At 56.6% G+C, this 25218-nt stretch overlaps 3 protein-coding genes across 3 annotated transcripts; all 3 read left to right on the top strand.

Annotated features, from left to right (window-relative positions):
* The first annotated feature begins 102 nt into the window (after positions 1-102).
* Positions 103-9596, top strand: LOC133278171 (coiled-coil domain-containing protein 183-like). The gene is made up of 16 exons (XM_061470696.1): positions 103-207; positions 582-743; positions 867-971; positions 1151-1273; positions 1659-1787; positions 1928-1988; positions 2069-2169; positions 2456-2685; positions 3007-3166; positions 3307-3426; positions 3675-3771; positions 4207-4312; positions 5032-5090; positions 9175-9312; positions 9414-9535; positions 9591-9596. Exons 1-16 carry the CDS (start codon positions 103-105, stop codon positions 9594-9596), a joined length of 1824 nt encoding a protein of 607 aa, XP_061326680.1.
* Positions 9597-9671: 75 nt separating this feature from the next.
* Positions 9672-13885, top strand: LOC133278170 (coiled-coil domain-containing protein 183-like). The gene is made up of 12 exons (XM_061470695.1): positions 9672-9776; positions 10151-10312; positions 10436-10540; positions 10720-10842; positions 11228-11356; positions 11497-11557; positions 11638-11738; positions 12025-12254; positions 12576-12735; positions 12876-12995; positions 13244-13340; positions 13776-13885. Exons 1-12 carry the CDS (start codon positions 9672-9674, stop codon positions 13883-13885), a joined length of 1503 nt encoding a protein of 500 aa, XP_061326679.1.
* Positions 13886-18813: 4928 nt separating this feature from the next.
* LOC133278169 (coiled-coil domain-containing protein 183-like) lies at positions 18814-23453 on the top strand. Its single transcript, XM_061470694.1, has 14 exons — positions 18814-18880; positions 18982-19113; positions 19238-19344; positions 19719-19880; positions 20004-20108; positions 20288-20410; positions 20796-20924; positions 21065-21125; positions 21206-21306; positions 21593-21822; positions 22144-22303; positions 22444-22563; positions 22812-22908; positions 23344-23453. Exons 1-14 carry the CDS (start codon positions 18814-18816, stop codon positions 23451-23453), a joined length of 1704 nt encoding a protein of 567 aa, XP_061326678.1.
* Positions 23454-25218: the final 1765 nt, after the last annotated feature.

Below are 25218 nucleotides of genomic sequence, written 5' to 3'. Positions count from 1 at the left end.
GTGACTCTGCTGGACGTGCAGAGCTAGCTTCTCCACTGGTCCTGTCCAGGAGCAGGGAGTGCAGGGCAGCAGGAGGCTGGGACCATCCCCAGGCTGGCAGTGATGTGTTCTCTGCCCTTCTTCTGCCCACAGCATGAGCTCACCATCGCTGAGGCTTGCGGAGCGGAGCAGCCCTTGGGCATTGCTTTGGCCAGTAAGCCGTTGGAGGTAATAGCAGAGTCCAGCGGGGCCAGGCTGCTGGCAGTGGGCTGGGGTTCAGGGGATGCTCAGAAGGAGCGGTTGGAGGGAACAGGCAGCTGGTGCCAGCACCAGGACAGCCCCGCAGGGCTGGTGCAGTGAGACACGGGGCGTCCATGAGCGGTCCCGTGGGACCCTTTGCACTGCAGGACCCATCAGTGTCCTCCCCTAGCTCCCTGAGCAGGTCCTTTGCCCCAGCAGAGCTCCTGTCCCGCCAAGGGAGCGAGCAGGTCCCAGCATCCCCAGCTCTACCTTGGCAATGAGTTTTGCAGGCAGGACCCCTTCTCCCGTGGGCGCCCAGCGAGCCCTGCCTCCAGCCTGGCAAATGCTCACATCCCATGCAGGTGGCCCGGGAGAAGCTCCGGGCTGAAGTCTGTCGCCAGGTGAACACATGCAACATGCTGCTGTACCAGGTGGAGCAGCGGAGCCGGGCCAAGGAGCGGCTGCAGAGGCGGCTGCAGCAGCTGCAGGATGTCCAGAGGGCCGAAAAGCAGCAGCAGGCACAGGTGCCAGGGCCCCTCCCTGGGGTGGCAGCACCCGTGGGGGGTTTCAGTCAACCCTGCCCCCCTGGGTGGGCACTGGTCTCAGTAGATGGGCTCACCCCTTGTCTCCAACCTTCTCTGCCCCAGGTGGTTCGTACCCTGGAGGGCAACATAGAGAAGATGCAAACAAAAGTCCGCGCTGGGCAGAAGGTGACTGCCCTGTACGTGGCGGTGCGGGATGCCCTGAGGAAGGTGAGCTCATCCTCACCGTGCCGTTGTCTCACCCGCTCCCCCTGCAAAGGCACTGAAGGGCCCAAGGGGCTGTGCTGGTGGGACACCCTCCTGCAGGAGGTCCTCCTGCTCCCCTCCACCTTCTGTCCCAGCACAGGGCACCCCTGGGACTCAGTGGGCTCTGGCTCCCCGTGTCCCAGGAGCTGGCCCACCTGCCTCTGCACCTGGACCTCCTGAGTGAGACGGCCGAGCTGCAGCATAGGGAGGTGGAGGACATGGAGCTCATGGCCTCGCGTGGGCTCAGAGCTGCTCGTGGAGCCGAGGTGAGACCATCGTCCAGGGCACCTCAGGGTGCTTTCCTGCCCTCCAGAGCCCACACATGGCACCAGATGGCCGTGCTGCTGAGTCTTCCTTCCTTCAAGAAAAAGCAAGACTGAGCTTGGCTTCCCCGCAGCACCCAGATGCCTCCATAGCTCCTCCTGTGTCTGGCTCTTGGGCCGGGCTGCCCTGAGCTGGGGACAGCTGCCTGAAGCCCTGGCCACGGGGAAGGTGGCGTTCTCCATTCTCTAGCTGGCCTTGCTCACTTTCCTTCCCAGGCTGTTTACAGGGGGTAGGGGGTGGCATTTTTGATGCTGGCCATGCCAGGCTTAGAAGCTCACAGAGGTCCGCTGGAGCTTTGGGAGCCACTTCTCTTCTGCTCTGCTCCAGGAGCGCATGGTCAGGACGAAAACCCAGGTCCTTGCAGAGAGGGAGCTCAGGCTCCGCACCCAGGCTGCTCAGAAAGAGCCCAGAGACGGAGGCTGGCTCAAGGAAGCAAAAGAAAGGGCTCTGAAAACGGTGAGCTGGGGGACCCCGGCACATTCAGGGTTGCCGGCATAGGGCGGGCATCAGTGCCCAGCCTGCCATGGGTGAGGGGCTGCAGAGCCAGCTCCCCCAGGGTGCCAGCAGCTCAGGGGTGACGATGAACATCCTTGCAGCAAGCCAAGCATGACCTCAGCAGGGACTTCCTGAGCCTGCCCGCAGAGGACCCAGTGGTGGGTGAGTGCCTGTCAGGGTGCAGGGGGGGGATGCAGGCGCAGCCGCAGGCATCCTTCCCTGCCACAACCTTTCCACCGCAGCTGCCAAACTGGAGGCCACCAAGTCCCAGCTGCAGCGGGAGGCCTACGTGAGGGAGAAGATAGAGGAGGCCAAGGATGTGGTGCAGTGCTCCCGCCTCTGGGTGAGGTGAAAAGCCATCTCTGGTAGAAGCTGGGGCTGCTCCAGCCCCAGGGAGCTGAGCCTTGTCTGCTCACCTTGTTCCATGGCAGGGTTATCTGCTCTCCTCTGTCCCCAGAGCCCCCCAGGGCCCCTCTTGTACAGGCAGGGCTGGAACTGCTTTGCTCCACGCCATGAACTTGCAGTGCTTCCTGTGGTTCCTGGTGCAGAAACCTCCCCAGGAGCACGGCCCAGATCCTGTACCCTGCAGGAGTGCCCTGGGCTGAGTCCCTGTGCTCTCCCCCGGCCAGGACATCCCCATCAGGCTCCAGGCACAGCAGAAGTCCCTGCTGGAAATGGAGCAGTACCTCACAAGGTGCAAGCAGAAGAAGCAGGAGCTGGAGAAGGCAGTGAAGGAGCTGGAGATGCAGCGCGATGAGCTGAAGTTTCGCCGGCCCCCAGACACAAGCAGGTGCTGCTGGCCTCCGGACACTCATGCCAAAGGGGCCGGCACCCTTAGGGGCAGGGGGACACGTGCATGGCAGGTGTCCCAAGAGGGCAGCCCTTCCTTTGTCACCCTGCGGCTGCCCACCCCTCCCGCACTGGGAGGCTTTCTGAGCAGAGTGCTGCCCCAGCTCTGGTGCTGGCAGAGCACGCAAAGCTCCTGCGCTGGCAGCAGGAGGAGCCTTGCTCCTTGCCTGGCATGGGAAGTGGGAGCAGCAGCAGCGTGGGGTTGAGTTGCAGGCAGCATCTCTGCTCTGCGCTTGGGGGCAGGGGAGAAGCTGGGCAGCAGCTTTTGCAACAGCTTTGGGGTGTCTGCACCCCTGTGCCGTTGTATGGATGTGACCGTGGTTGGCTCCAGGGGGCTGGTGGAGGAGCTGAGGACGAGGCTGCAGCGGGAAGAGGCTCGGCTGGAACAGGGGCGAGCCCAGCTGCTGAGGAGCCAGGAGACGCTGCTGGACTTTGAAAACGCACTTGACAACCTCTTCGTCCGGCTGCGGGGCATCACCGTGCCTGGCCAGGTACCCGCCCAACGCTGGGCTGAGCAGAGCCCAGGCTCTGCTTGGTGCTGCAACGGCACCGTGTGGTGACACTTGGTGCAGCGACCATCACCCCAAGGGGCTCGTTCTCCCCACCAAGGCTGTTCCCTCTCTGACTCCAGGAGCATCCTGTCAAGGCCATGGCAGTGGACGAGAAGCTCCGGCAGTGTGAGCAGAAGCTGCAGTACCTGGTGCAGCGGGTGGCTGACCTGCCCCCCTCCAGCCACAGCGAGGATGATGAGGTGCACGGCGGCTCCATCCCTGCTGCGCTCTTTGGGGACCCGCACAGGCTTTCCCGGGTGGCCCGTGCCAAGCCATCCTCCCAGCTGGAGGATGGAGGTGCTCGAGGGAAGAGCCACGGAGCAGCTCAGGCCCAGGTGGCCCCGGGCTCTGTGGGGTGTTCCCTACCAGGGGCACATGGAGCTTGGGCACCCCTTTGCTTGTAACACCCGCCTCCCCTTCAGCTATGAACACAGCCTCTCTTTCACAGACTTTTGTGAAGGTCAGGCAGCTGCTGGAGGAAACCCTCATGGCCGATCCACGGAACCGGAAGGTTTCCTTGGAGGACACGGGCGTGGGGCTCCAAGGTAGGAAAGGGGACACATCCCACGGCAACTGCCCCAGCCAGCCCCTGCCTCCTGGCATTTCTGGCTGTCCTTGCCCATCTTCCACTGTCCCAGCAGAGCCCAACCCAGGAGTTGCTGCAGGCGTTGGGGCTGACCGCGCTTGGCTCCAGGCCTTTGAGCATAGTGCTGGTTTTCTGTGTGCATGTGGGAGACTGGAGGCAGATGGTGGCTTGGGGAGCGTAGAAGCACCACAGGAGCAAGGGGGGATGCTGTGGTGCAAGCGGGGAGAGCCTCGTCTTCAGAACCACTTGGCTGTGAATCTTCTTCACAGCCAGGGCTTGGCTCTGCCAGTGGCCTCCTCCTATGGGAGCTGCCGGCTCCTCCTGGGGACACAGGCACAGCAGAGGCAGCCCCACAGACCCTCCCCAGCCCGCTCCTCTCCGCTCTCTCCTCCAGACGATTTTGATATCCCTGACAACCACAGTGGCCTTGTCCTCACCAGAGAAGCCATCAAGAAGCAAGGGCTGGACTTGATCGAAAGCAAGAAGAAAAGCAAGAGGAAGTAGCGGTTGCTCCCCGAGACCTGGGGATGCCCCAGAGCACCCGTTGTGCACTTTTGCCTCCTGTTAATAGAGGAGATGTTTTTCATTCCATCGGATGCGCTTGGTGGGCTTTGTGTGACTGCAGGTGTGGGGATTCTATTGCCAAAACGTAGCACAAGCTGTGGTTTTGAAAGGAAGCTCCAGAAGGAGCATGATGTGCCAGTGACCACGTGGAATGGAGCGTCCCAGAACCAAGAGCCCAGCAGGTACTTTCTTCTGCAATCACACTGCAGAAGACAACCCACCCATCTCCTGCCCCTGTCCTGTTCTCATGTGCTTACCGCAGCCAGGGGGGTGAGCTGAACTTCTAGGAACTACATCATAGATAGCCTGCATAGAAGAGCCAAAATTAAAACACCCAATGCCTCCTCCCACAACAGTGTGCCAGGACAAAAAGCTCTTGCTGGGCATCACCTACACATGGTGAGCACCAGATAAGCCCCACCGACACGCCAACCTGCCCTTTCTTAGCCACCCAAAACTCCATCCCTCCACATGGAAGGGAACCAAGGAAAAGCTAGGGTGGAATGTGGGCATTGGCAGCAGCAGAATGGGAGGAAGCCCTGGGGTGGTGAGGCAGCAGGAGGCCTGTGCGAGAGGACCGCCGCTCCCCGGGGCTGAGGGACTGAGGAGCAGTGGGTCTGGACCCCAGCTGGGCACACTGTCCCCCCCACCACAGTGGGGCGGTCATTGGCATCCATGAGGAATGGCTCAGGGAGATCCGAGAGGAGCCCAGATGTAAGCGGCGAGGAGAAGCAGACAGGCCAACCCAATACGGGTGATAAGCAACTTCTAGTTTATTTGTGACGCAGTTCACACATATATAGGAGTGGTATTCAGCCACTCCTTCTTGGCATAACAGTATTGGTTAGCCCCCACAGCTTCCTCCACATTCTCCTCCCAGGTCCGGTCTCCGGCCACCTGTGGGGGCCACCCCCTGCCTTGCTTGCACGGTCCTCCAGAACTCTATGGTCCTGCTCTTAAGAGTCATTCTGCAACAATTCCCCCCTTTTTCTTTGTGCAAGCAAGGCATTATGGGTTATTCTGTTCACCTGTTTTATCACACAACTATAAACAAGCCTAATAGCTACGATGATTAACCTAACAAGGATACATAAGTGCAATACTTTTAAACAGTGTTTGACTCAACCTGTAATGCCCCGTGAAGACAACCATCTAGTTATTCTTAGGATATTGCTCATTTCCTATTGCTGGGTAAGCTGAGCCAGGGTTCTCAGCTGTGCGTACATCGAATTAGCATAATCAGAGACTCATACAACACATTCCATCAAACTCTTCACATCCATGTCCCTGTTCCAACAACAAAAGGTTCTGCAGTGTTGCATGTCTTACAGAGTCAACATTAAAACAAATCAGGAATTGCCTTCGATGTAGAATTGTCTGCTTAGCAACTCAGCAACCCAGTCTGCTTAGTTGAGCTGAAGCACTTACAGTGATTTGGCATATTATGATTGGATCCATGTTTTGAAGACCCTCAGTGACTAACATATAATCGGTTAAACACAGGTGTGAGAACTCAACCCTGAAAGCTTGCCAACAGTCCACAGTTCTCATTAGCTTGGTGAATTCCAGCCTCTTATCTTGCTTGCTTAAGCTTCCTCGGGCCTCCCACGGCCCCGCGGTATCTTTCAGGACCATTCAAAGTTTATGTACCAATTACCCATTCTCCTGTGAGAACACTGTCTCCACATCTTCCCCCTTTTGTTTTCTCCAGTAACGAGTCGCTACTACAGCAAGGCATACATAAATTTACATTAGCAGAGTAACTATTACAGGGTGCAGCAGCATGTCGAAGATGCTGATGGCAGTGAAGGACTAGCCAAAGAAATTTCTTACCAGTGGAATTCTCCCCCCCCTTAATTTGTTCCATCACCTCCTTTATAACACTACCATTGTATTAAAATTTTTCTAGCTTTTGCCTTAGCATTTTCTAGCAGCTACTGCAAATTTCCATACTCTAACATCTCTTTTACAAGTGACAAATCTATACAATACAAGGTGCAGTTTCTTATTAGCAACTAGCTAGTAAATACAGGTGGTTTTATACACAAAATCACAACCTCTAATAATAACTACTTTACAAGCACACATATTCAGGATGTTACTTTTCAGTTGCCCCCAAGTGATGTTTTGCAGTCATTCGTTTTTCTCTTCCTCTATCTCAGTCTGCTTGGGGTATTCACGGTCAGCTCCTGTAGCTGAGGCATCAGGTTTATCCATTCGTCTGTCCAGCTCATGGCAAGGCTTGACAAACTTTGCAGGCAGTCACCATGGACCTGTAGGCAGGAGGACACAAATATACCCCCTCCCCCAGGTTATCAGTTCTTCAGTTCTTGAGAAGTAGACAGGTTAGACAGGTTAAGTGCAGCATCATTACTCTCTCTCTCTCCCCCTCTTTTCTTTTTTTTTTTTTTTTTTAGTCCCTGCAAAAGCCATCATTACTCCCACTACAGTCCCACGTACAGAACGTGGCACAAGGACCCTGTGGAGACTAACAGCAAACCAGCTCCGAGAAGGAGAAGCATCATTGCAGTGAGAGGTGGCAGGCTCAACCTTAGCGGGGGTCCCCGCAGAGGCTCCGCCTCCCCCACATCGTATGAGGCTTGGGCTTTTATACCGACCAAAATGCACACTCGTTCCGACACAGGTGGCCAGCCTGTGCTGGAACAAGTGGCTAGCAGTATCTACAGAGGTCTCCAAGGGTTGATAGAAACCTGGACATACTTATATTTACCAACTTCTAGTACATGAGTATCACAGAGAAACTGTATGGGCTCTCCCTGTCAATTGCAAGAAAAAATCATAACATATACAGCTTGAGTATAAGAGGATTTTAACGCATACGTGGTCACCGTTTGTCAGGCCTCCTTAACTATTTTGAGATCAAGAGCTTCCCACTCTTTAGCCCCCTGCTGTGTAGTAAACACAGGATATGCCAAGATGCCCATTGCAGAAAATTCCCCAGTAATGTTCACCTCTTTGGTTACCCATTGTTACAACAGAGCGTCTCCAGGGCCAGTAAGTCTGAGCAGACCGACCCGGGAGATGAAGAGTCAGGGTCTGGAAGCAGAGGATATAAATCTGGCTCGGATTCAGGGGATTCGGGGGCTGATCCTGCGCCGAACTCGGGGTCTCCGTTGCTCGCAGCTGTGTCTTTCTTATCAGATGTCTCTCGTTCGGTATGTGGCCATCTGCAGACCTGGCTCCTCCGTGACTGAGTTAAAAATCTTTTCACTCTGGGGCATAGTGGGCTGGAGAGGCTCGCGGTTCCTTTAAATCTCCCGCTCGCGCATGATCCCTATTTTCTACTGCGTGCTTCAAAATGGCGCCGCAATCGGTCCGGCGCCGAGGCACCGCCCTCTTTCTTTCGGATTCCTCGACTTTTATCATGCGTGTACCTTCTAATATACTTTCTCTGTCCTTTTCAAAGTCCCTGCTTTCGGAACTGGGGTGGTGGGGGAGCAGGGGGTTACACCTCCTCCGCGGCACCTTCTGATGGAGGGGGAGAAAAGGGGGGGGGGAAACCCTGTGCTCCCGCGAGTTGGGGTGGGGGGGAACGAGTTGTAATCTTCCCCCGGTTTCAGCCGACCGGGGACGTCTGTTCCTAGTTTCTCCGTTGCTACCGCAGCAGTTTTCTTTTCTGCCTTGTATCTTTTTATACAGTTCATTACTTCCCTCCGTGGTTTACCGAGTTTCTTTGCCTTTTTATAATCATTAAGCACTGAGTCAAATAGTTCATCACCAAACTTTTGCCACTCACTCTCCTCAAATATTGTATTAGGATCTGCAAACAAAATCTCTTAGCCTTCCCTACAGCCACTAGACCTGCTAGCTGCTTTAGAGTCTCAGGCTCAATTCCCCGCTTTTCTAAAAAGCACTGTAAAAAGTTAAGGGCTCAGTTCCCCGCTGCCGTTGTCGAAGCCGAGTTTTGCTGAGGGACAGTGAAACGGAGATTCATGAACCACTTTATCCGATTTAAAATGCTTTCTCTTGCCCCCAATGTAATCTACGTGTTTAAATTTTGCCTCGGAAAGGTTAGGGGCGTAATTCCTGTATTTGGCACGTGGACGTGGCCTCCGTGTGGAGATCTCTACATGCATGGCCAGACTGGGGAGATTCCTTGGGTGTACAAACCCTTCCCTGCTTGTCTTTCAAGCGACCACTTCTTCATGCAGGCTTGATGAAGCACTAGAGATAATCGTGTCGGAATTTAGCTTGTCACTGGCTATTAGCGCTAACATGCCATTTATAAATCTGCAAAGGAGATGCTGAGTAAGAGCCTCAGAGGGTATTTCTTAACCCCCTTAGCACAACAGGATGGCTGTAGGTAAAAGACCCCGCATTACAGAAGCTTGATCTCGGCTGAAGTACAAGCTTAGTGCTGGGAAGGCCATTTCCTCCAAAGTCTTTTTCTGCAGCTCTCTGGTAGTGGGATCTTGATGGTATTGACCAACAAACAAGTGTACGTGCTTGCATTTCGTGTCCCGTTTGTAGGTGAGCAAGAGCATACGGTGAGCATCCGAATAAATAATCAGTATTGAGAGCTGGTTGGTTCTTGCCCGTGTCAACAGGAGCGTAACTCCCTGCGCGGCTGTTTCCTGACCAATGAGCTGACCTTTCCAAAGGGACATGTCCAGGCAGCAAGAGGCTGCTCTTGCTCCGTTGCTGTGGTTACGGCCCGGCAACAGTTCCCAGGGCGTAGGGAGCTCAGCTCCATGTTGTGGTTACAGCCCTGCGACAATTATGAGGACGTAGGTTGCTCAGCTCCGTTGGCTTGGCCACAGCTCTGTGACCCTTGCAGCGGGCAGTAGAACTGCAGTGGCTGCTGCGTACACAGCGGGGCTGGAGAGCCGAGGCAGGAGCAGCGGCATCATGCTGGGCCAGAAGACAAACCTCAGCAAGCGCATCCGTGAGATGCGTGCCAGCATAGCCTTGCAAGGTGCTGCCCCGTTGGCTTTGCGTTATGGGCTGGGCCAAGTAGGGGGCTTTTGGTCCCCGCATCATCCTGCATGGTACCAACAGCTCCTCAATGTCCTGCAGGGCAAGCAAGGAACTTGTACAGCAAGCCACAGGAAGAGAAGTTCACGCAGAACGTGGAGCGGCTGCCCCAGCTGCGAGAGGCGGTGCAGGAGGATATCTATGTCCTGGGCCTTGCCCGCAAGGTACCGGCAGGTCCCATTTGCTGCCTCCGTGACTGTGACTCTGCTGGACGTGCAGAGCTAGCTTCTCCACTGGTCCTGTCCAGGAGCAGGGAGTGCAGGGCAGCAGGAGGCTGGGACCATCCCCAGGCTGGCAGTGATGTGTTCTCTGCCCTTCTTCTGCCCACAGCATGAGCTCACCATCGCTGAGGCTTGCGGAGCGGAGCAGCCCTTGGGCATTGCTTTGGCCAGTAAGCCGTTGGAGGTAATAGCAGAGTCCAGCGGGGCCAGGCTGCTGGCAGTGGGCTGGGGTTCAGGGGATGCTCAGAAGGAGCGGTTGGAGGGAACAGGCAGCTGGTGCCAGCACCAGGACAGCCCCGCAGGGCTGGTGCAGTGAGACACGGGGCGTCCATGAGCGGTCCCGTGGGACCCTTTGCACTGCAGGACCCATCAGTGTCCTCCCCTAGCTCCCTGAGCAGGTCCTTTGCCCCAGCAGAGCTCCTGTCCCGCCAAGGGAGCGAGCAGGTCCCAGCATCCCCAGCTCTACCTTGGCAATGAGTTTTGCAGGCAGGACCCCTTCTCCCGTGGGCGCCCAGCGAGCCCTGCCTCCAGCCTGGCAAATGCTCACATCCCATGCAGGTGGCCCGGGAGAAGCTCCGGGCTGAAGTCTGTCGCCAGGTGAACACATGCAACATGCTGCTGTACCAGGTGGAGCAGCGGAGCCGGGCCAAGGAGCGGCTGCAGAGGCGGCTGCAGCAGCTGCAGGATGTCCAGAGGGCCGAAAAGCAGCAGCAGGCACAGGTGCCAGGGCCCCTCCCTGGGGTGGCAGCACCCGTGGGGGGTTTCAGTCAACCCTGCCCCCCTGGGTGGGCACTGGTCTCAGTAGATGGGCTCACCCCTTGTCTCCAACCTTCTCTGCCCCAGGTGGTTCGTACCCTGGAGGGCAACATAGAGAAGATGCAAACAAAAGTCCGCGCTGGGCAGAAGGTGACTGCCCTGTACGTGGCGGTGCGGGATGCCCTGAGGAAGGTGAGCTCATCCTCACCGTGCCGTTGTCTCACCCGCTCCCCCTGCAAAGGCACTGAAGGGCCCAAGGGGCTGTGCTGGTGGGACACCCTCCTGCAGGAGGTCCTCCTGCTCCCCTCCACCTTCTGTCCCAGCACAGGGCACCCCTGGGACTCAGTGGGCTCTGGCTCCCCGTGTCCCAGGAGCTGGCCCACCTGCCTCTGCACCTGGACCTCCTGAGTGAGACGGCCGAGCTGCAGCATAGGGAGGTGGAGGACATGGAGCTCATGGCCTCGCGTGGGCTCAGAGCTGCTCGTGGAGCCGAGGTGAGACCATCGTCCAGGGCACCTCAGGGTGCTTTCCTGCCCTCCAGAGCCCACACATGGCACCAGATGGCCGTGCTGCTGAGTCTTCCTTCCTTCAAGAAAAAGCAAGACTGAGCTTGGCTTCCCCGCAGCACCCAGATGCCTCCATAGCTCCTCCTGTGTCTGGCTCTTGGGCCGGGCTGCCCTGAGCTGGGGACAGCTGCCTGAAGCCCTGGCCACGGGGAAGGTGGCGTTCTCCATTCTCTAGCTGGCCTTGCTCACTTTCCTTCCCAGGCTGTTTACAGGGGGTAGGGGGTGGCATTTTTGATGCTGGCCATGCCAGGCTTAGAAGCTCACAGAGGTCCGCTGGAGCTTTGGGAGCCACTTCTCTTCTGCTCTGCTCCAGGAGCGCATGGTCAGGACGAAAACCCAGGTCCTTGCAGAGAGGGAGCTCAGGCTCCGCACCCAGGCTGCTCAGAAAGAGCCCAGAGACGGAGGCTGGCTCAAGGAAGCAAAAGAAAGGGCTCTGAAAACGGTGAGCTGGGGGACCCCGGCACATTCAGGGTTGCCGGCATAGGGCGGGCATCAGTGCCCAGCCTGCCATGGGTGAGGGGCTGCAGGGCCAGCTCCCCCAGGGTGCCAGCAGCTCAGGGGTGACGATGAACATCCTTGCAGCAAGCCAAGCATGACCTCAGCAGGGACTTCCTGAGCCTGCCCGCAGAGGACCCAGTGGTGGGTGAGTGCCTGTCAGGGTGCAGGGGGGGGATGCAGGCGCAGCCGCAGGCATCCTTCCCTGCCACAACCTTTCCACCGCAGCTGCCAAACTGGAGGCCACCAAGTCCCAGCTGCAGCGGGAGGCCTACGTGAGGGAGAAGATAGAGGAGGCCAAGGATGTGGTGCAGTGCTCCCGCCTCTGGGTGAGGTGAAAAGCCATCTCTGGTAGAAGCTGGGGCTGCTCCAGCCCCAGGGAGCTGAGCCTTGTCTGCTCACCTTGTTCCATGGCAGGGTTATCTGCTCTCCTCTGTCCCCAGAGCCCCCCAGGGCCCCTCTTGTACAGGCAGGGCTGGAACTGCTTTGCTCCACGCCATGAACTTGCAGTGCTTCCTGTGGTTCCTGGTGCAGAAACCTCCCCAGGAGCACGGCCCAGATCCTGTACCCTGCAGGAGTGCCCTGGGCTGAGTCCCTGTGCTCTCCCCCGGCCAGGACATCCCCATCAGGCTCCAGGCACAGCAGAAGTCCCTGCTGGAAATGGAGCAGTACCTCACAAGGTGCAAGGAGAAGAAGCAGGAGCTGGAGAAGGCAGTGAAGGAGCTGGAGATGCAGCGCGATGAGCTGAAGTTTCGCCGGCCCCCAGACACAAGCAGGTGCTGCTGGCCTCCGGACACTCATGCCAAAGGGGCCGGCACCCTTAGGGGCAGGGGGACACGTGCATGGCAGGTGTCCCAAGAGGGCAGCCCTTCCTTTGTCACCCTGCGGCTGCCCACCCCTCCCGCACTGGGAGGCTTTCTGAGCAGAGTGCTGCCCCAGCTCTGGTGCTGGCAGAGCACGCAAAGCTCCTGCGCTGGCAGCAGGAGGAGCCTTGCTCCTTGCCTGGCATGGGAAGTGGGAGCAGCAGCAGCGTGGGGTTGAGTTGCAGGCAGCATCTCTGCTCTGCGCTTGGGGGCAGGGGAGAAGCTGGGCAGCAGCTTTTGCAACAGCTTTGGGGTGTCTGCACCCCTGTGCCGTTGTATGGATGTGACCGTGGTTGGCTCCAGGGGGCTGGTGGAGGAGCTGAGGACGAGGCTGCAGCGGGAAGAGGCTCGGCTGGAACAGGGGCGAGCCCAGCTGCTGAGGAGCCAGGAGACGCTGCTGGACTTTGAAAACGCACTTGACAACCTCTTCGTCCGGCTGCGGGGCATCACCGTGCCTGGCCAGGTACCCGCCCAACGCTGGGCTGAGCAGAGCCCAGGCTCTGCTTGGTGCTGCAACGGCACCGTGTGGTGACACTTGGTGCAGCGACCATCACCCCAAGGGGCTCGTTCTCCCCACCAAGGCTGTTCCCTCTCTGACTCCAGGAGCATCCTGTCAAGGCCATGGCAGTGGACGAGAAGCTCCGGCAGTGTGAGCAGAAGCTGCAGTACCTGGTGCAGCGGGTGGCTGACCTGCCCCCCTCCAGCCACAGCGAGGATGATGAGGTGCACGGCGGCTCCATCCCTGCTGCGCTCTTTGGGGACCCGCACAGGCTTTCCCGGGTGGCCCGTGCCAAGCCATCCTCCCAGCTGGAGGATGGAGGTGCTCGAGGGAAGAGCCACGGAGCAGCTCAGGCCCAGGTGGCCCCGGGCTCTGTGGGGTGTTCCCTACCAGGGGCACATGGAGCTTGGGCACCCCTTTGCTTGTAACACCCGCCTCCCCTTCAGCTATGAACACAGCCTCTCTTTCACAGACTTTTGTGAAGGTCAGGCAGCTGCTGGAGGAAACCCTCATGGCCGATCCACGGAACCGGAAGGTTTCCTTGGAGGACACGGGCGTGGGGCTCCAAGGTAGGAAAGGGGACACATCCCACGGCAACTGCCCCAGCCAGCCCCTGCCTCCTGGCATTTCTGGCTGTCCTTGCCCATCTCCCACTGTCCCAGCAGAGCCCAACCCAGGAGTTGCTGCAGGCGTTGGGGCTGACCGCGCTTGGCTCCAGGCCTTTGAGCATAGTGCTGGTTTTCTGTGTGCATGTGGGAGACTGGAGGCAGATGGTGGCTTGGGGAGCGTAGAAGCACCACAGGAGCAAGGGGGGATGCTGTGGTGCAAGCGGGGAGAGCCTCGTCTTCAGAACCACTTGGCTGTGAATCTTCTTCACAGCCAGGGCTTGGCTCTGCCAGTGGCCTCCTCCTATGGGAGCTGCCGGCTCCTCCTGGGGACACAGGCACAGCAGAGGCAGCCCCACAGACCCTCCCCAGCCCGCTCCTCTCCGCTCTCTCCTCCAGACGATTTTGATATCCCTGACAACCACAGTGGCCTTGTCCTCACCAGAGAAGCCATCAAGAAGCAAGGGCTGGACTTGATCGAAAGCAAGAAGAAAAGCAAGAGGAAGTAGCCGTTGCTCCCCGAGACCTGGGGATGCCCCAGAGCACCCGTTGTGCACTTTTGCCTCCTGTTAATAGAGGAGATGTTTTTCATTCCATCGGATGCGCTTGGTGGGCTTTGTGTGACTGCAGGTGTGGGGATTCTATTGCCAAAACGTAGCACAAGCTGTGGTTTTGAAAGGAAGCTCCAGAAGGAGCATGATGTGCCAGTGACCACGTGGAATGGAGCGTCCCAGAACCAAGAGCCCAGCAGGTACTTTCTTCTGCAATCACACTGCAGAAGACAACCCACCCATCTCCTGCCCCTGTCCTGTTCTCATGTGCTTACCGCAGCCAGGGGGGTGAGCTGAACTTCTAGGAACTACATCATAGATAGCCTGCATAGAAGAGCCAAAATTAAAACACCCAATGCCTCCTCCCACAACAGTGTGCCAGGACAAAAAGCTCTTGCTGGGCATCACCTACACATGGTGAGCACCAGATAAGCCCCACCGACACGCCAACCTGCCCTTTCTTAGCCACCCAAAACTCCATCCCTCCACATGGAAGGGAACCAAGGAAAAGCTAGGGTGGAATGTGGGCATTGGCAGCAGCAGAATGGGAGGAAGCCCTGGGGTGGTGAGGCAGCAGGAGGCCTGTGCGAGAGGACCGCCGCTCCCCGGGGCTGAGGGACTGAGGAGCAGTGGGTCTGGACCCCAGCTGGGCACACTGTCCCCCCCACCACAGTGGGGCGGTCATTGGCATCCATGAGGAATGGCTCAGGGAGATCCGAGAGGAGCCCAGATGTAAGCGGCGAGGAGAAGCAGACAGGCCAACCCAATACGGGTGATAAGCAACTTCTAGTTTATTTGTGACGCAGTTCACACATATATAGGAGTGGTATTCAGCCACTCCTTCTTGGCATAACAGTATTGGTTAGCCCCCACAGCTTCCTCCACATTCTCCTCCCAGGTCCGGTCTCCGGCCACCTGTGGGGGCCACCCCCTGCCTTGCTTGCACGGTCCTCCAGAACTCTATGGTCCTGCTCTTAAGAGTCATTCTGCAACAATTCCCCCCTTTTTCTTTGTGCAAGCAAGGCATTATGGGTTATTCTGTTCACCTGTTTTATCACACAACTATAAACAAGCCTAATAGCTACGATGATTAACCTAACAAGGATACATAAGTGCAATACTTTTAAACAGTGTTTGACTCAACCTGTAATGCCCCGTGAAGACAACCATCTAGTTATTCTTAGGATATTGCTCATTTCCTATTGCTGGGTAAGCTGAGCCAGGGTTCTCAGCTGTGCGTACATCGAATTAGCATAATCAGAGACTCATACAACACATTCCATCAAACTCTTCACATCCATGTCCCTGTTCCAACAACAAAAGGTTCTGCAGTGTTGCATGTCTTACAGAGTCAACATTAAAACAAATCAGGAATTGCCTTCGATGTAGAATTGTCTGCTTAGCAACTCAGCAACCCAGTCTGCTTAGTTGAGCTGAAGCACTTACAGTGATTTGGCATATTATGATTGGATCCATGTTTTGAAGACCCTCAGTGACTAACATATAATCGGTTAAACACAGGTGTGAGAACTCAACCCTGAAAGCTTGCCAACAGTCCACAGTTCTCATTAGCTTGGTGAATTCCAGCCTCTTATCTTGCTTGCTTAAGCTTCCTCGGGCCTCCCACGGCCCCGCGGTATCTTTCAGGACCATTCAAAGTTTATGTACCAATTACCCATTCTCCTGTGAGAACACTGTCTCCACATCTTCCCCCTTTTGTTTTCTCCAGTAACGAGTCGCTACTACAGCAAGGCATACATAAATTTACATTAGCAGAGTAACTATTACAGGGTGCAGCAGCATGTCGAAGATGCTGATGGCAGTGAAGGACTAGCCAAAGAAATTTCTTACCAGTGGAATTCTCCCCCCCCTTAATTTGTTCCATCACCTCCTTTATAACACTACCATTGTATTAAAATTTTTCTAGCTTTTGCCTTAGCATTTTCTAGCAGCTACTGCAAATTTCCATACTCTAACATCTCTTTTACAAGTGACAAATCTATACAATACAAGGTGCAGTTTCTTATTAGCAACTAGCTAGTAAATACAGGTGGTTTTATACACAAAATCACAACCTCTAATAATAACTACTTTACAAGCACACATATTCAGGATGTTACTTTTCAGTTGCCCCCAAGTGATGTTTTGCAGTCATTCGTTTTTCTCTTCCTCTATCTCAGTCTGCTTGGGGTATTCACGGTCAGCTCCTGTAGCTGAGGCATCAGGTTTATCCATTCGTCTGTCCAGCTCATGGCAAGGCTTGACAAACTTTGCAGGCAGTCACCATGGACCTGTAGGCAGGAGGACACAAATATACCCCCTCCCCCAGGTTATCAGTTCTTCAGTTCTTGAGAAGTAGACAGGTTAGACAGGTTAAGTGCAGCATCATTACTCTCTCTCTCTCCCCCTCTTTTCTTTCTTTTTTTTTTTTTAGTCCCTGCAAAAGCCATCATTACTCCCACTACAGTCCCACGTACAGAACGTGGCACAAGGACCCTGTGGAGACTAACAGCAAACCAGCTCCGAGAAGGAGAAGCATCATTGCAGTGAGAGGTGGCAGGCTCAACCTTAGCGGGGGTCCCCGCAGAGGCTCCGCCTCCCCCACATCGTATGAGGCTTGGGCTTTTATACCGACCAAAATGCACACTCGTTCCGACACAGGTGGCCAGCCTGTGCTGGAACAAGTGGCTAGCAGTATCTACAGAGGTCTCCAAGGGTTGATAGAAACCTGGACATACTTATATTTACCAACTTCTAGTACATGAGTATCACAGAGAAACTGTATGGGCTCTCCCTGTCAATTGCAAGAAAAAATCATAACATATACAGCTTGAGTATAAGAGGATTTTAACGCATACGTGGTCACCGTTTGTCAGGCCTCCTTAACTATTTTGAGATCAAGAGCTTCCCACTCTTTAGCCCCCTGCTGTGTAGTAAACACAGGATATGCCAAGATGCCCATTGCAGAAAATTCCCCAGTAATGTTCACCTCTTTGGTTACCCATTGTTACAACAGAGCGTCTCCAGGGCCAGTAAGTCTGAGCAGACCGACCCGGGAGATGAAGAGTCAGGGTCTGGAAGCAGAGGATATAAATCTGGCTCGGATTCAGGGGATTCGGGGGCTGATCCTGCGCCGAACTCGGGGTCTCCGTTGCTCGCAGCTGTGTCTTTCTTATCAGATGTCTCTCGTTCGGTATGTGGCCATCTGCAGACCTGGCTCCTCCGTGACTGAGTTAAAAATCTTTTCACTCTGGGGCATAGTGGGCTGGAGAGGCTCGCGGTTCCTTTAAATCTCCCGCTCGCGCATGATCCCTATTTTCTACTGCGTGCTTCAAAATGGCGCCGCAATCGGTCCGGCGCCGGGGCACCGCCCTCTTTCTTTCGGATTCCTCGACTTTTATCATGCGTGTACCTTCTAATATACTTTCTCTGTCCTTTTCAAAGTCCCTGCTTTCGGAACTGGGGTGGTGGGGGAGCAGGGGGTTACACCTCCTCCGCGGCACCTTCTGATGGAGGGGGAGAAAAGGGGGGGGGGAAACCCTGTGCTCCCGCGAGTTGGGGTGGGGGGGAACGAGTTGTAATCTTCCCCCGGTTTCAGCCGACCGGGGACGTCTGTTCCTAGTTTCTCCGTTGCTACCGCAGCAGTTTTCTTTTCTGCCTTGTATCTTTTTATACAGTTCATTACTTCCCTCCGTGGTTTACCGAGTTTCTTTGCCTTTTTATAATCATTAAGCACTGAGTCAAATAGTTCATCACCAAACTTTTGCCACTCACTCTCCTCAAATATTGTATTAGGATCTGCAAAAAAAATCTCTTAGCCTTCCCTACAGCCACTAGACCTGCTAGCTGCTTTAGAGTCTCAGGCTCAATTCCCCGCTTTTCTAAAAAGCACTGTAAAAAGTTAAGGGCTCAGTTCCCCGCTGCCGTTGTCGAAGCCGAGTTTTGCTGAGGGACAGTGAAACGGAGATTCATGAACCACTTTATCCGATTTAAAATGCTTTCTCTTGCCCCCAATGTAATCTACGTGTTTAAATTTTGCCTCGGAAAGGTTAGGGGCGTAATTCCTGTATTTGGCACGTGGACGTGGCCTCCGTGTGGAGATCTCTACATGCATGGCCAGACTGGGGAGATTCCTTGGGTGTACAAACCCTTCCCTGCTTGTCTTTCAAGCGACCACTTCTTCATGCAGGCTTGATGAAGCACTAGAGATAATCGTGTCGGAATTTAGCTTGTCACTGGCTATTAGCGCTAACATGCCATTTATAAATCTGCAAAGGAGATGCTGAGTAAGAGCCTCAGAGGGTATTTCTTAACCCCCTTAGCACAACAGGATGGCTGTAGGTAAAAGACCCCGCATTACAGAAGCTTGATCTCGGCTGAAGTACAAGCTTAGTGCTGGGAAGGCCATTTCCTCCAAAGTCTTTTTCTGCAGCTCTCTGGTAGTGGGATCTTGATGGTATTGACCAACAAACAAGTGTACGTGCTTGCATTTCGTGTCCCGTTTGTAGGTGAGCAAGAGCATACGGTGAGCATCCGAATAAATAATCAGTATTGAGAGCTGGTTGGTTCTTGCCCGTGTCAACAGGAGCGTAACTCCCTGCGCGGCTGTTTCCTGACCAATGAGCTGACCTTTCCAAAGGGACATGTCCAGGCAGCAAGAGGCTGCTCTTGCTCCGTTGCTGTGGTTACGGCCCGGCAACAGTTCCCAGGGCGTAGGGAGCTCAGCTCCATGTTGTGGTTACAGCCCTGCGACAATTATGAGGACGTAGGTTGCTCAGCTCCGTTGGCTTGGCCACAGCTCTGTGACCCTTGCAGCGGGCAGTAGAACTGCAGTGGCTGCTGCGTATACAGCGGGGCTGGAGAGCCGAGGCAGGAGCAGCGGCATCATGCTGGGCCAGAAGACAAACCTCAGCAAGCGCATCCGTGAGATGCGTGCCAGCATAGCCTTGCAAGGTGCTGCCCCGTTGGCTTTGCGTTATGGGCTGGGCCAAGTAGGGGGCTTTTGGTCCCCGCATCATCCTGCATGGTACCAACAGCTCCTCAATGTCCTGCAGGGCAAGCAAGGAACTTGTACAGCAAGCCACAGGAAGAGAAGTTCACGCAGAACGTGGAGCGGCTGCCCCAGCTGCGAGAGGCGGTGCAGGAGGATATCTATGTCCTGGGCCTTGCCCGCAAGGTACCGGCAGGTCCCATTTGCTGCCTCCGTGACTGTGACTCTGCTGGACGTGCAGAGCTAGCTTCTCCACTGGTCCTGTCCAGGAGCAGGGAGTGCAGGGCAGCAGGAGGCTGGGACCATCCCCAGGCTGGCAGTGATGTGTTCTCTGCCCTTCTTCTGCCCACAGCATGAGCTCACCATCGCTGAGGCTTGCGGAGCGGAGCAGCCCTTGGGCATTGCTTTGGCCAGTAAGCCGTTGGAGGTAATAGCAGAGTCCAGCGGGGCCAGGCTGCTGGCAGTGGGCTGGGGTTCAGGGGATGCTCAGAAGGAGCGGTTGGAGGGAACAGGCAGCTGGTGCCAGCACCAGGACAGCCCCGCAGGGCTGGTGCACTGAGACACGGGGCGTCCATGAGCGGTCCCGTGGGACCCTTTGCACTGCAGGACCCATCAGTGTCCTCCCCTAGCTCCCTGAGCAGGTCCTTTGCCCCAGCAGAGCTCCTGTCCCGCCAAGGGAGCGAGCAGGTCCCAGCATCCCCAGCTCTACCTTGGCAATGAGTTTTGCAGGCAGGACCCCTTCTCCCGTGGGCGCCCAGCGAGCCCTGCCTCCAGCCTGGCAAATGCTCACATCCCATGCAGGTGGCCCGGGAGAAGCTCCGGGCTGAAGTCTGTCGCCAGGTGAACACATGCAACATGCTGCTGTACCAGGTGGAGCAGCGGAGCCGGGCCAAGGAGCGGCTGCAGAGGCGGCTGCAGCAGCTGCAGGATGTCCAGAGGGCCGAAAAGCAGCAGCAGGCACAGGTGCCAGGGCCCCTCCCTGGGGTGGCAGCACCCGTGGGGGGTTTCAGTCAACCCTGCCCCCCTGGGTGGGCACTGGTCTCAGTAGATGGGCTCACCCCTTGTCTCCAACCTTCTCTGCCCCAGGTGGTTCGTACCCTGGAGGGCAACATAGAGAAGATGCAAACAAAAGTCCGCGCTGGGCAGAAGGTGACTGCCCTGTACGTGGCGGTGCGGGATGCCCTGAGGAAGGTGAGCTCATCCTCACCGTGCCGTTGTCTCACCCGCTCCCCCTGCAAAGGCACTGAAGGGCCCAAGGGGCTGTGCTGGTGGGACACCCTCCTGCAGGAGGTCCTCCTGCTCCCCTCCACCTTCTGTCCCAGCACAGGGCACCCCTGGGACTCAGTGGGCTCTGGCTCCCCGTGTCCCAGGAGCTGGCCCACCTGCCTCTGCACCTGGACCTCCTGAGTGAGACGGCCGAGCTGCAGCATAGGGAGGTGGAGGACATGGAGCTCATGGCCTCGCGTGGGCTCAGAGCTGCTCGTGGAGCCGAGGTGAGACCATCGTCCAGGGCACCTCAGGGTGCTTTCCTGCCCTCCAGAGCCCACACATGGCACCAGATGGCCGTGCTGCTGAGTCTTCCTTCCTTCAAGAAAAAGCAAGACTGAGCTTGGCTTCCCCGCAGCACCCAGATGCCTCCATAGCTCCTCCTGTGTCTGGCTCTTGGGCCGGGCTGCCCTGAGCTGGGGACAGCTGCCTGAAGCCCTGGCCACGGGGAAGGTGGCGTTCTCCATTCTCTAGCTGGCCTTGCTCACTTTCCTTCCCAGGCTGTTTACAGGGGGTAGGGGGTGGCATTTTTGATGCTGGCCATGCCAGGCTTAGAAGCTCACAGAGGTCCGCTGGAACTTTGGGAGCCACTTCTCTTCTGCTCTGCTCCAGGAGCGCATGGTCAGGACGAAAACCCAGGTCCTTGCAGAGAGGGAGCTCAGGCTCCGCACCCAGGCTGCTCAGAAAGAGCCCACAGACGGAGGCTGGCTCAAGGAAGCAAAAGAAAGGGCTCTGAAAACGGTGAGCTGGGGGACCCCGGCACATTCAGGGTTGCCGGCATAGGGCGGGCATCAGTGCCCAGCCTGCCATGGGTGAGGGGCTGCAGGGCCAGCTCCCCCAGGGTGCCAGCAGCTCAGGGGTGACGATGAACATCCTTGCAGCAAGCCAAGCATGACCTCAGCAGGGACTTCCTGAGCCTGCCCGCAGAGGACCCAGTGGTGGGTGAGTGCCTGTCAGGGTGCAGGGGGGGGATGCAGGCGCAGCCGCAGGCATCCTTCCCTGCCACAACCTTTCCACTGCAGCTGCCAAACTGGAGGCCACCAAGTCCCAGCTGCAGCGGGAGGCCTACGTGAGGGAGAAGATAGAGGAGGCCAAGGATGTGGTGCAGTGCTCCCGCCTCTGGGTGAGGTGAAAAGCCATCTCTGGTAGAAGCTGGGGCTGCTCCAGCCCCAGGGAGCTGAGCCTTGTCTGCTCACCTTGTTCCATGGCAGGGTTATCTGCTCTCCTCTGTCCCCAGAGCCCCCCAGGGCCCCTCTTGTACAGGCAGGGCTGGAACTGCTTTGCTCCACGCCATGAACTTGCAGTGCTTCCTGTGGTTCCTGGTGCAGAAACCTCCCCAGGAGCACGGCCCAGATCCTGTACCCTGCAGGAGTGCCCTGGGCTGAGTCCCTGTGCTCTCCCCCGGCCAGGACATCCCCATCAGGCTCCAGGCACAGCAGAAGTCCCTGCTGGAAATGGAGCAGTACCTCACAAGGTGCAAGGAGAAGAAGCAGGAGCTGGAGAAGGCAGTGAAGGAGCTGGAGATGCAGCGCGATGAGCTGAAGTTTCGCCGGCCCCCAGACACAAGCAGGTGCTGCTGGCCTCCGGACACTCATGCCAAAGGGGCCGGCACCCTTAGGGGCAGGGGGACACGTGCATGGCAGGTGTCCCAAGAGGGCAGCCCTTCCTTTGTCACCCTGCGGCTGCCCACCCCTCCCGCACTGGGAGGCTTTCTGAGCAGAGTGCTGCCCCAGCTCTGGTGCTGGCAGAGCACGCAAAGCTCCTGCGCTGGCAGCAGGAGGAGCCTTGCTCCTTGCCTGGCATGGGAAGTGGGAGCAGCAGCAGCGTGGGGTTGAGTTGCAGGCAGCATCTCTGCTCTGCGCTTGGGGGCAGGGGAGAAGCTGGGCAGCAGCTTTTGCAACAGCTTTGGGGTGTCTGCACCCCTGTGCCGTTGTATGGATGTGACCGTGGTTGGCTCCAGGGGGCTGGTGGAGGAGCTGAGGACGAGGCTGCAGCGGGAAGAGGCTCGGCTGGAACAGGGGCGAGCCCAGCTGCTGAGGAGCCAGGAGACGCTGCTGGACTTTGAAAACGCACTTGACAACCTCTTCGTCCGGCTGCGGGGCATCACCGTGCCTGGCCAGGTACCCGCCCAACGCTGGGCTGAGCAGAGCCCAGGCTCTGCTTGGTGCTGCAACGGCACCGTGTGGTGACACTTGGTGCAGCGACCATCACCCCAAGGGGCTCGTTCTCCCCACCAAGGCTGTTCCCTCTCTGACTCCAGGAGCATCCTGTCAAGGCCATGGCAGTGGACGAGAAGCTCCGGCAGTGTGAGCAGAAGCTGCAGTACCTGGTGCAGCGGGTGGCTGACCTGCCCCCCTCCAGCCACAGCGAGGATGATGAGGTGCACGGCGGCTCCATCCCTGCTGCGCTCTTTGGGGACCCGCACAGGCTTTCCCGGGTGGCCCGTGCCAAGCCATCCTCCCAGCTGGAGGATGGAGGTGCTCGAGGGAAGAGCCACGGAGCAGCTCAGGCCCAGGTGGCCCCGGGCTCTGTGGGGTGTTCCCTACCAGGGGCACATGGAGCTTGGGCACCCCTTTGCTTGTAACACCCGCCTCCCCTTCAGCTATGAACACAGCCTCTCTTTCACAGACTTTTGTGAAGGTCAGGCAGCTGCTGGAGGAAACCCTCATGGCCGATCCACGGAACCGGAAGGTTTCCTTGGAGGACACGGGCGTGGGGCTCCAAGGTAGGAAAGGGGACACATCCCACGGCAACTGCCCCAGCCAGCCCCTGCCTCCTGGCATTTCTGGCTGTCCTTGCCCATCTTCCACTGTCCCAGCAGAGCCCAACCCAGGAGTTGCTGCAGGCGTTGGGGCTGACCGCGCTTGGCTCCAGGCCTTTGAGCATAGTGCTGGTTTTCTGTGTGCATGTGGGAGACTGGAGGCAGATGGTGGCTTGGGGAGCGTAGAAGCACCACAGGAGCAAGGGGGGATGCTGTGGTGCAAGCGGGGAGAGCCTCGTCTTCAGAACCACTTGGCTGTGAATCTTCTTCACAGCCAGGGCTTGGCTCTGCCAGTGGCCTCCTCCTATGGGAGCTGCCGGCTCCTCCTGGGGACACAGGCACAGCAGAGGCAGCCCCACAGACCCTCCCCAGCCCGCTCCTCTCCGCTCTCTCCTCCAGACGATTTTGATATCCCTGACAACCACAGTGGCCTTGTCCTCACCAGAGAAGCCATCAAGAAGCAAGGGCTGGACTTGATCGAAAGCAAGAAGAAAAGCAAGAGGAAGTAGCCGTTGCTCCCCGAGACCTGGGGATGCCCCAGAGCACCCGTTGTGCACTTTTGCCTCCTGTTAATAGAGGAGATGTTTTTCATTCCATCGGATGCGCTTGGTGGGCTTTGTGTGACTGCAGGTGTGGGGATTCTATTGCCAAAACGTAGCACAAGCTGTGGTTTTGAAAGGAAGCTCCAGAAGGAGCATGATGTGCCAGTGACCACGTGGAATGGAGCGTCCCAGAACCAAGAGCCCAGCAGGTACTTTCTTCTGCAATCACACTGCAGAAGACAACCCACCCATCTCCTGCCCCTGTCCTGTTCTCATGTGCTTACCGCAGCCAGGGGGGTGAGCTGAACTTCTAGGAACTACATCATAGATAGCCTGCATAGAAGAGCCAAAATTAAAACACCCAATGCCTCCTCCCACAACAGTGTGCCAGGACAAAAAGCTCTTGCTGGGCATCACCTACACATGGTGAGCACCAGATAAGCCCCACCGACACGCCAACCTGCCCTTTCTTAGCCACCCAAAACTCCATCCCTCCACATGGAAGGGAACCAAGGAAAAGCTAGGGTGGAATGTGGGCATTGGCAGCAGCAGAATGGGAGGAAGCCCTGGGGTGGTGAGGCAGCAGGAGGCCTGTGCGAGAGGACCGCCGCTCCCCGGGGCTGAGGGACTGAGGAGCAGTGGGTCTGGACCCCAGCTGGGCACACTGTCCCCCCCACCACAGTGGGGCGGTCATTGGCATCCATGAGGAATGGCTCAGGGAGATCCGAGAGGAGCCCAGATGTAAGCGGCGAGGAGAAGCAGACAGGCCAACCCAATACGGGTGATAAGCAACTTCTAGTTTATTTGTGACGCAGTTCACACATATATAGGAGTGGTATTCAGCCACTCCTTCTTGGCATAACAGTATTGGTTAGCCCCCACAGCTTCCTCCACATTCTCCTCCCAGGTCCGGTCTCCGGCCACCTGTGGGGGCCACCCCCTGCCTTGCTTGCACGGTCCTCCAGAACTCTATGGTCCTGCTCTTAAGAGTCATTCTGCAACAATTCCCCCCTTTTTCTTTGTGCAAGCAAGGCATTATGGGTTATTCTGTTCACCTGTTTTATCACACAACTATAAACAAGCCTAATAGCTACGATGATTAACCTAACAAGGATACATAAGTGCAATACTTTTAAACAGTGTTTGACTCAACCTGTAATGCCCCGTGAAGACAACCATCTAGTTATTCTTAGGATATTGCTCATTTCCTATTGCTGGGTAAGCTGAGCCAGGGTTCTCAGCTGTGCGTACATCGAATTAGCATAATCAGAGACTCATACAACACATTCCATCAAACTCTTCACATCCATGTCCCTGTTCCAACAACAAAAGGTTCTGCAGTGTTGCATGTCTTACAGAGTCAACATTAAAACAAATCAGGAATTGCCTTCGATGTAGAATTGTCTGCTTAGCAACTCAGCAACCCAGTCTGCTTAGTTGAGCTGAAGCACTTACAGTGATTTGGCATATTATGATTGGATCCATGTTTTGAAGACCCTCAGTGACTAACATATAATCGGTTAAACACAGGTGTGAGAACTCAACCCTGAAAGCTTGCCAACAGTCCACAGTTCTCATTAGCTTGGTGAATTCCAGCCTCTTATCTTGCTTGCTTAAGCTTCCTCGGGCCTCCCACGGCCCCGCGGTATCTTTCAGGACCATTCAAAGTTTATGTACCAATTACCCATTCTCCTGTGAGAACACTGTCTCCACATCTTCCCCCTTTTGTTTT

The sequence above is a fragment of the Pezoporus flaviventris genome, unplaced genomic scaffold (assembly GCF_033815535.1).
Source record: "Pezoporus flaviventris isolate CSIRO_AGI_PZ_B2104156 unplaced genomic scaffold, CSIRO_AGI_Pfla_v1 ptg000063l, whole genome shotgun sequence".
Lineage (NCBI taxonomy): Eukaryota > Metazoa > Chordata > Aves > Psittaciformes > Psittacidae > Pezoporus > Pezoporus flaviventris.
The sequence above is the reverse complement of the archived record's forward strand: the minus strand, read 5'-3'. Positions and strand labels throughout refer to the sequence as shown.

Coding starts and splice junctions, on each gene's coding strand:
- LOC133278171 (XM_061470696.1), top strand. CDS start 103: ATGTGTTCTCTGCCCTTCTTCTGCCCACAGCATGAGCTCACCATCGCT. Junction 3,427..3,674: donor GCCACAGCGAGGATGATGAG/GTGCACGGCGGC, acceptor TCTCTTTCACAG/ACTTTTGTGAAGGTCAGGCA. Junction 3,772..4,206: donor CACGGGCGTGGGGCTCCAAG/GTAGGAAAGGGG, acceptor TCTCTCCTCCAG/ACGATTTTGATATCCCTGAC.
- LOC133278170 (XM_061470695.1), top strand. CDS start 9,672: ATGTGTTCTCTGCCCTTCTTCTGCCCACAGCATGAGCTCACCATCGCT. Junction 12,255..12,575: donor GGCAGGGGGACACGTGCATG/GCAGGTGTCCCA, acceptor GGTTGGCTCCAG/GGGGCTGGTGGAGGAGCTGA. Junction 12,996..13,243: donor GCCACAGCGAGGATGATGAG/GTGCACGGCGGC, acceptor TCTCTTTCACAG/ACTTTTGTGAAGGTCAGGCA.
- LOC133278169 (XM_061470694.1), top strand. CDS start 18,814: ATGCTGGGCCAGAAGACAAACCTCAGCAAGCGCATCCGTGAGATGCGT. Junction 19,114..19,237: donor TGCCCGCAAGGTACCGGCAG/GTCCCATTTGCT, acceptor CCAGGCTGGCAG/TGATGTGTTCTCTGCCCTTC. Junction 21,823..22,143: donor GGCAGGGGGACACGTGCATG/GCAGGTGTCCCA, acceptor GGTTGGCTCCAG/GGGGCTGGTGGAGGAGCTGA.